The sequence below is a fragment of the Nematolebias whitei genome, chromosome 14, assembly GCF_014905685.2.
Source record: "Nematolebias whitei isolate Nwh7 chromosome 14, NemWhi1, whole genome shotgun sequence".
NCBI lineage: Eukaryota > Metazoa > Chordata > Actinopteri > Cyprinodontiformes > Rivulidae > Nematolebias > Nematolebias whitei.
This window is the reverse complement of record NC_056511.1, coordinates 7,218,799-7,228,582: the sequence shown is the minus strand read 5'-3', so window position 1 is coordinate 7,228,582 and position 9,784 is coordinate 7,218,799. Positions and strand designations below refer to the sequence as shown.

Below are 9,784 nucleotides of genomic sequence, written 5' to 3'. Positions count from 1 at the left end.
ACTTCACCAAAACACAGATCAGAAACAAACTGTGACTGAGGATGTGTGTCCTTCATGGCTTTAAGGTTCAATTTAAATTCATCCCAGTTGCAAAAAAAAAAAAATAAAGATCATTTAAAAAAACAAACACTGAACTTGTTTGAATCGAGATGGCAGTTTGCTGATTTTACAGCCACAACAGCAGCTAAAGTTCATTAACAGCTCACAGAAATCTGCAGGAAGAAAAGGACACAGCCGAAGAATCTGTGAAAACGCAGCTAAAACACAGAGCGCTGAAGGACCGAAGTTGAAACTGAGCTGGACAAAAGTTAGCATGATGCTAATTAAAACCTAAAATGATCTAAATAGGTAAAAGCTAAAAGGACCAGAGTGGCTAAATCTAAACAAAACAAAAGCTAAAAATTAAAGGAAAATAGTGAAACGGTAGCTTAAAGTTAACAGCTAGTTAAAAGCTTTAAAAAAAACTGCTAAAAAAGAATGAAACATCAGCTAAAAGCATTCAGTAGAAAAACACCAGCTAAAAGTAGCAAAAGGCAAGCTAAGCGAATGAAAAGCTAAAACTAAATGGAGGAAAAAGGCTTGTTGAAAGCTAAAGGTAACCGAATGGTATAGCTAAAACTAAACACAACTTATCAAAAAACTTAAGGTAGCAGAATGGTAGCAAAAATGGTAACTGCTAATTAAAAGTAGCAAAAGGCAAGCTAAACCCTAAAGATAGCCGGATAGTAGCTAAAAACTAAATGTAATAATATGTTAGCTAAAAGTCAGACAGCGGAAGGATAGCTAAAAAGTAAATGTAGCAAACATTTGAATAAAAGCTCAGTGTAGCAGAAAAGTGGCTAAAAACTAAATGCAGCCTGAGGTCGGCGGCTCACTAAAAGTTTCAAAAGTTAGATAAAAGCAAAACTACAAGTAGGAAAATGTTACTAAAAGCTAAAGGTGGCAGGAGAGTAGCTATAAATGTAATGTATCAGAATTTGAGTTACAAGTTAAAGATAGCAGGATAGTAGCTCAAAACCATGAGTAGTAAAATAGCTTAATGCTAAACGTAAAAGAAATAGCTAAAAAAAATTAAACATAGCAGAAGGTACCAGAATGTTAGCTCAACACTAAAAGTAGGAAAACATTAACCAAAAACTAAAAGTAGCAAAAAGGTAGCTAAAAACTAAACATAGCAAAAGGTTAGCTAAAAGCTATATAGGCAGCATGACAGTAGCTTAAAGCTACAGTTAAAACAGTTTCTGAAATGTTTTATCCATATATATTAAGTTTCAGGTGAAACTCCTTAATTGTTTGATTTTTAATTAAAATGTAATTGTATATTATTTAAGAATGGTTTTAATACTTGTGTACATTTAGTTTTTATATTAAAATTCACCGTGTGATGTCAGTTTAACAAATATCAAAATCTCACGGTTGTTGATTTTGTGTCATTTGGGAACTCTTTGCAAACACAATGGAATCAAAGACAAAAAATAATTGTTTTCTTGAACTATGATGCAGTTTTTCTTTTTAATTAGTCATTTATTTAATTTCTTTTGCAGAACACACACACGCACATACATATGGTTGCCAAGTGTCCCAAAATCTCTCAGTAGAACCTTTCAAAGTATATCTAATGTTTTCCAGATAACTTCTCTTATCCAGTGTTCATAATATGCCCGGGGGGTGCGGATCCATCCATCTGCATAAAATAAGTCTCCTGGCTAGAAGAGAGCCAAAGCATCATATTCCTCTCATACTTGCTGAAGGATGCATCCACAGGGCCCACCCCAAACAATGACATGAATGGTGATGGGTACACCGTTTATCCACATAACAGAGAAAGTATCAAAAAGAAAAAATAACTATGGTGCACATTTAAACACTACTCCAGCAAACTGATCTGCAATTATTCAACGCAGCTACACACACACTGCCGCTTTTCCACTGAGAGGTACGACTCGAGTCGGTTCTCGTCTTGTCGGGTCTTCTCAGGTGTAGGTGAACACCAACTGGGACTTGATTCCCTGCTCTGTGGTGGGATTGCAAAGCGGGCGGACATCGTAACAGTTCTCTCTGAATCCACAGGTCTGTCAACAAAGACAGAAAGGTCTGACAGTCGTCCTCCAATGTGAGAGTTGGGGGTTTGATTCTACCAGCAGTCAGATGCTGAAGGGTCCCTGGGCAGGACACTGAACCCCTCATTGCCTCTGATGTGTGTCCCATCGGTGTATGAATGTGATAAAGCACTGATTAGTCTGCTGTATGAATGGGTAAATGAGGGCACAGATTCAAGTGTAAAGTGCTTTTGAGTATCTTGATAAGATAGAAAGGCGCTATATGCCGTAGTTTTTGCTGTATAAGTCACAGTTTTTTGCATAAATTAGCATGCCTACGACTTATACTGCGAAGCGACATATTTATGTTTTTTCCCATATTTATACTGAGATCTCACGGTTTTATTCATTCTAACATGGAAAATATTGAACACTACCATTTTCAGCCACTAGAGGGCGGTTGACTAATATGGCAAGCCAAGTGTCTCATTAATAGGTAAAAGTGGCTATTAATGATACACTTTGCTTGCCATACAAAGCCACCTTCGTCTCGCTCTAGAACTCCTGGAGCAAACGTCAAATCAGCTGCATTTCGCCGCGCCGCCCGGGCGAAATGCAGCTGATCTGACTGTTAAAGTGCGTTTATTAATGAAAAGTTCAACTGAGACAGACCTTTGCTATAATTTCAAGGGAACAAATAATTGTTTTTAAGTGTGAATCTTGTTAAATTCTAGCCTCTTGCCACATTTAGCTTTTAGTTAGCCTCTTGCCACATTTAGCTTTTAGTTAGCCTCTTGCCACATTTAGCTTTTAGTTAGTCTCTCGTCACATTTAACTTTTAGTTAGCCTCTCGCCACATTTAGCTTTTAGTTAGCCTCTTGCCACATTTCAGTTAATTTTGAGGAGGTCAACCTCCTCTGGTTTCTCCATCAGCCACCAGTCCCAGATAACTGGTCCAGTCCAGGCCTCTCCATCAGCATCCTGGCCCCTTGGGCTTCTCCACTAGCCACAAGGCCCAACTACCTGACCTAGCAGGCTTCTCCACTTGCTGCTGGGCCCAGCTGGGTTTCTCCATCAGCCACCAGGAAAAGCTACCTGGCCTAGCCCAGGCTCCTTACCTGTCAGAAGGCCTAGTTGTTAGGCTTTGTCTCAGGGCGAAAACCAGGCCCCAAGACCCAGTACCAAGCCAGGACCCGTCTGTCAGCCGTCAGGGCTTGAATCTGGGCCTGCAATTCTCCACCATTAGCCACCAAGTTAGTGTTCGGCTGGAGCTGTTCATCAACAGTCCAAGCTTTGGCTCGAGCTGCACTGTTAACATCGTCAGGGTTGCTAGTTGTAGGTGTCTTGGATGAAACAGCAGAGGGTGGATGAACTTCTCAGCTAAGATGCCACTTTGTTCTGCCTTGAATGAGACACTGGTTGTGATTATACCATGGTTCCTCAGTAGCCATGGTGTTGAGACTATAGACTTTGTTCATCCACATATATTAACAAGTCTTGCAACATCTGCTCAAGGAAATTATTGTTTTGGACATTCTCTATGGTTAAACCATGTTGCTACATCTAAACTTGTCCGTCCATGCCAACTTCATTGCTTCTGGGTTCTGTTTGTATCTCTTTAAATACATCTCATCTAAAAAGACAATGGAGACCAAGTGCTGCAATATCAACTCCAGCAGTTATACTTCTGCCACAAAGAACACCAGGAAATATTTGATTGTGATGCTTTTATTGTTGTCTGGTATTCACCCTAATCCTGGCCCTCTCACCTCATGCAGCACCCCAGTAGACTTTAAAAATATGCCAGGATCACATATTTTGCACATTAATGCTCATAGCATCCTTCCCAAATAAAATAAAATAAAAATGCTGAGGTTATGAGTTTGCTCAACTGGTGCTGATATTATTGTTATTTCTGAGACCTGGTTAACTAACTTTATTCTGAACAAAGATGTAACAATTTACGGCTTTTAATATTTGTCGTTCATATCGTCCAAGAAATGAAGAGGATGCAGCAATCTATGTCAGATCTAGTCTTGCAACACAACTGGTGCTTGATAAATCAGCTCCAGAACAGTTTGAAATCTTAGCACTAAATGTTGGTGTGTCTGGTGGTCAGTCTTTGTTTGTTGTTGGTTACAGACCCCCTTCTGTCACAGCTGAAACCTCATTATCTTTAATGCAGCTTTTATCTAATTTACACTTCCAAGGAAATTGTTCTGGTGGGTGATTTTAATTTAGATCGCCTCTCGTCAGTGTCTGATGAATTTAAAGCATGTTGTTTGTTATTCAGTTGTACATTATTGGCAGTCCCACTCGTCCTAATCCAAAATGCCTTATAGATCTTATAAATATACTGGGTTAGGTGTTTTTACAAATGATCTAAGTGGTCACTGTGTCTTTGGTGTTAAAATGCTTGGTTTTACTCACCAACTTTGTGTGTGTTTGAGTGTGTGATGCCAAAACTGTGGAGTTGAACAGATGGGAAACTTGCAGTAGGTTTTTCCTGCTCACATCAGGAGTGACCGAGAGCACTGTCCACCTTTCTGTTAGGGAATCCCAAACATCTCCTCAAACCCAACACAGTGTCATCCTCTAACTGTGTGTGTGCGTGTTTGGTTAATACAAAGCAGCACAAATAAGAGAATGACATGAATGACTCATCCAGCTTTGTTGGTGGACTTAACAGTTCAAGTTCCATTTCTTGGTGCCCAGTATTTCAAGCTGTTTCTGAAAAGTGTAAAAGTACAGCTCTGAAAGTGTAGAGAGAAAAGAGGAAAATAAAAACAGCAAAAGGCTCTTTGAGTCAGCACTGTGATGGATGGCAACCAGTTCAGGGTGAAGTGCACCTCCTCAAAAATGGACTACCCTGGTTCTTACATCCGGTTGAAAACCTGGTCATCAGTTGTTCTTGATAATATTGTTTGAATTTGAAGCACAATTTTAACTTGTGGCCAAGTTAAGAGAAGGCAAGTTAAGAAGAAAGCTGAGAGTATCTAAAGGTTCCTGGTTCGTTCCCGAGTTTCTGCATCATTTTGTGAGAATATGGACAGGGTCCGTCCCTGGAACCGGTCCAACTCTCTACTTCCGGCGTCTGGTTCTTTTATTTCCAGATGGAGAGGAAACTCGCTCTAACTCAAATAAATCAAGAAACATAATTTCTGTTTACTAATTTAATGTTCATCAGGCAGGAGACAGTTACAGTTTCAGTTCTGAGGCATCCGTCCAACTCGTCTTAACCCAGTAGCGGAAGCCCCATTTTACAGAAAGCCCCAGTTTATATATTGGCCCTTGGCTCCGCCTTCACTTCCTGGAGCACAGCCTATCAGAGTGTATCAGTGGGGTGTGTGACCTCATCGGCCTTATCTGTTTCTGATGGTGAAAAAATGGGTGAAAGTGCAATCTATCTACATGGTGGAAGCCAGAAAAATAAAATAAAAATACTCCTTATTGGATGTTGACCCTGGAAGCTCGCTCAGAGCAGTTGGGCCGTCTCATCTGTACAGAACCGGGCCATAAATAGTCCGACTTTGTGCAGACAAAATCGGGGGTCTCAGCATGATAATAGGATAACTCCAACAGGTGCATCATCTGCAGAGCTTTTGATCTGGTGTTGATGGTGAAACAACAGAGATCTTCAGTGATGTTGACCTGCTCCAAAAAAGAGCCACTGATCAGACTTTTCTCTAACAATTTTGTTGACATTAAAGGATGGATTACTGTCTCCACGTTACTTCACTAATGAGGGCCGAGATGGTGTAGAGGCAGGGCAGCCGGCTTGGGACCCAAAAGTCCCAGGTTCGATCCCCAGTCACTGCACATCACGTGGCGTCTCTGGGCAGCACGTCTCATCCCCAAAATGTCCCCCGGGCGCTTTCAATAGCTGCCCACTGCACCACCTGGTGGTGGATGGGTTAAATGCAGAGACTAATTTCGCCATTGTATGGAAACATACAATGCTGACATTGTGATGACATTATTATTATTATTATTATAACTGTTCCATCTCTGCTCTGTAACATCTGTCCTTGTTAGTAATGAGTCCCACCACTGTTAGTGGATTAATGAGCTCATTTGTGCTATACCTGGTGCTGTCGCCCTTGAGTGGAAATCTCAAGAGGGTGGGTCTGGGCCCCCATCCCATTTTGGAAAAACAAAGATTAATTAATTTTCATTTCATTTTACAACAATACATTTGACTGTATCTTATGGGACCCCTTCAAAAATTTCTCTTAAAACTCCCAGTTTATTGACCCCCCAATAATGAGGTGGAATTTTTGCCCTTGCTGCAGAGTGTCAAAGGACCAAGAACACGTCCCTGAGGGACTTTTGTGCATCTTACTGTTGACATGCACTGTCTGTTAGATTTCTAACAGGAAGCCCAAAATCCAGTTATAACCTGAAGGTTTGAGTTTGAGCAGAAAAAGCTTAGTTTTCCATCTCATTCCAGGAAGTGCGGCTCTAGGACCGATTATTGGTTTAACTTCCAGTAAAGCAGAAATGTCTTGGTGGTTAATCATCAAGAATGTTGTGACATTTGTCTTCAAGTTTTGCCAAACTGCTTTAGTTTTCAGATTACCGAAAAAGTTGTACTTTCTGAGATGTTCGGTATTTATTGTAAAGCTCGCAGCTGTAATTACAACCAGACCAAGCTGAGCTTGTGGCTTCAAATGAAGAGAATATTGTGCAATGAACTGGACTTAAACAAAGGGATTGTTTGTGCAACCAGTGGTACAGATTGTTGCATACAAACAAATGAGAAATAAAGGACAGTACATGCTAAAATATATTTGAAAAAATCACAAAAGACCAAATAATTCATTTTTTAAAGGAAAATGCTAATCAGATTCTAAAATTGACAGTGGTACTGAAGACTGAAATGATAAATTATGTTAGATTTGTGCCTGTTTTATGACTCTAAAATGCCAGTTTGTTTTCAGGAGGTCCGGAGATGGTGGAAGACTGGCTAATAATATCACAAACACACTCATAATTTAAAACCAATAATTCAACTAAGACCATTAAGATTACAAAAATAGTGGCCATCTTAACCAACAAAATGTTGTGATTGTGTGAAGCTCAGCAGACTCTGTCACTCACCTCTCTGCACCCACAACAAAATACATGTTCGGGTACATGCCATCAGTCGTGCAAGATAAAAGTTGTGTAAGCTGAAACAAGAACATCGAGCAGGGCTCAGGCTATTTCTTGGTAGCTTCATCAATCACTGTAAAGGGGTCCTGTGAGTTTTACATTGAGCATGTTTACATAAGCACACTTTGCCTTTAGCTTGCTGCACCTGCAGAGAAGAGACAGGGACAAAGAGCTGTTCAGAGGGGAGGCAAAGAGAAGGGGGGAATAAAACCCATTAGCATCACATGCACAGGAATAAACCATGACTGGATGTTAAATTAAAAAAGGTGAAGCCTGCAGAAGGTACAGTATTGATTTCCACAGCCAGGCAGTAAGAGAAATCAAGAAAGAACAAAGGATTGAGATGATTTGACTGTGCTGGTGTTAGACAACAAGGAGCACTGACACCAAAGTTAGCAAGACTGAGGGAGGGGAATGCAAAGCTATATAAAAAGACTGACAAGGCTCTGCCGCGACTCCTGAAACAAGGCTCAGTGAGGGAGGTGTTGACTCGTATGATCCATCTCAGATTTTTCTTCCAGGATCTGCTTCGCAGGAGCAACAAGTGCTGTTGTTCTGGAGAAGGTACTGTAGTTGACTCAGGCAAACCCATCCGGCTGTTCACGTAGAAGATGGTTAGATTTACTGTTCAACGTTCAGTTGGTAACTCAGAAACACCCGATCCTTCAGGTTATACACACCATTCCTCACAAAAAACTCGGTTCAGTCTCAGTTTTTCATCCAGAGCTCCTGCGGTCTCCTCTGTGAGGTGTGTATGGAAAACCTCCAGAGGGGGTCACCAAGGAGGCATCCTAATCAGAAACCCAAACTACCACAGATAGCGCCTTTCAACGAGGAGGAGCAGCAGCTCGACGCCAACCTCCCCCAGATGAAGGAGCTCCTCGCTTTGTATTTCAGCTTCAGTTTGGCCACTCTATGGGGGCAGCCCATTTCAGCTACACTTGTATCCAAAATCTTGTTCTTTTGGTCATGAGCCATATTTTATAACCGTAACCGAAGGTTGGAGCGTAGACAGACCAGTAAATGAAGATCTGCATGTTAGCAGATCCAGCTTTAGTAGTCTGATATGTTTCAGTCAGGGTCTGGTTCTCAGAGTTGGTACTGATCTAAGATGTCAGTAAACATTTATTTATTAACCTTTATTTAACCAGGCAAATCCTACTGACATCACAGATCTCTTTTGCAATGGAGGCCTGGACCTGAAGGCAGCCTAACATGCATGTTTTTGATCTGTGGGAGGAAACCGGAGTACCTGGAGAAAACCCACGCAAGCACGAGAAGAACATGCAAACTCCACACAGAAAGACCCCAGGTCCAACCGGGGATTGAACCCAGGACCTTCTTGCTATGAGGCAACAGTGCTAACCACTGAGCCATTGTGCTGCCATAACATTAATTATAAAGTCAGCTTTATCTAACATCCAAATTAGATCATTTTATTGAAAAATAAATCATTTACATGTAAGTTTCCGGTGCGGAGTCCTGTGTTTACCTTGCTGCATGCAGTCTGTACTGTTCCTGAGAGTCCTTCGTCCTCCATAATCATAGAAAACATTTCAAACATTCAGTCCTACTATCCGTCCACATGTAAGGACCACTGACACACCGAGGCCTGAGGACACCATGTCATCATATCAGTCAGGACAGCTCTGGATCTTCCATAGTTTCACCTTTGACCTTTGACTCGCTCAGGCATGTTTCTTAATAAGTGAATCCAGCAATAATCTTATCCAACACTGGATTCTGGTTCACAGCCTTTCAAGTGAACTCAACCTACTTTGTTCCCTAAAAATACAGCAGGAAAATATTTTTTTAGTCTTGTTTATTATTAGATGATTTGTCAGTGTACAATAAGCCAGCACTGAAGACTATGTTAAATGAAATGTTAAAGAAAAACAAAATATAAATATCTATTTAATTGAGGGAGTAGGGGGTAAAAGTGTGGGGAGTGGTGGTGCAGAGGCTAGAGAGATGGGCCTGTGATCAGAAGATCGTCGGGTCACGTCCCGGTACCGACAACATCAAAAATGTGGGTGGGGTAGGTGAAGTACCCACATTTGCCCCTACCCTCATTTGCTCCACTCTGGGCCCATGAGCAAGGCCCTTAACCCCCATCTGCTCCCTAAACAGGTCTCTCCTGAAAATGAGTTCTCGTGGCTCAATGAGACTACCTGGATAAATAAAGGGTAAATGAAAAATGAAAGAGAGAAACTCATGCAGGAACGCTAAAACAGTGCCTTGAAAAAGTATTCATACCTGTTGAACTGTAATAGATTGCTTTGATGCTGGTCTAATCTTCTCTAACAAACTACAGAGACATTCACAGGACAGCTGTAATTATATCAGTTCTTTGATGTTGTAATAATATTTTACCATGATCTCTAAGCTATATAAAGTACCGTATATATAGAACCTACACCTATACTATAGAAGAACACCTATATCATGGAAAATACACCTGGATTACAGAAACTGGACCGTAGAAATTACACCTGGACCATAGAACGACACCTGGACCGTAGAATGACACCTGGACTGTAGAACGACACCTGGACCGTAGAATGACACCTGGACCGTAGAATGACACCTGG

The 9,784-nt window shown here is 41.0% G+C and overlaps 1 protein-coding gene across 1 annotated transcript in view; it reads right to left on the bottom strand.

Annotated features, from left to right (window-relative positions):
- Positions 1-9,784, bottom strand: part of gria4b (glutamate receptor, ionotropic, AMPA 4b) — a 218,029-nt gene that overhangs the window by 185,539 nt on the left and 22,706 nt on the right. Inside the window, exon 2 of the mRNA XM_037688243.1 lies at positions 3,222-3,382. Coding sequence (XP_037544171.1) covers positions 3,222-3,382 — 161 coding nt within the window. The remainder of the gene's footprint in view (positions 1-3,221; positions 3,383-9,784) is intronic.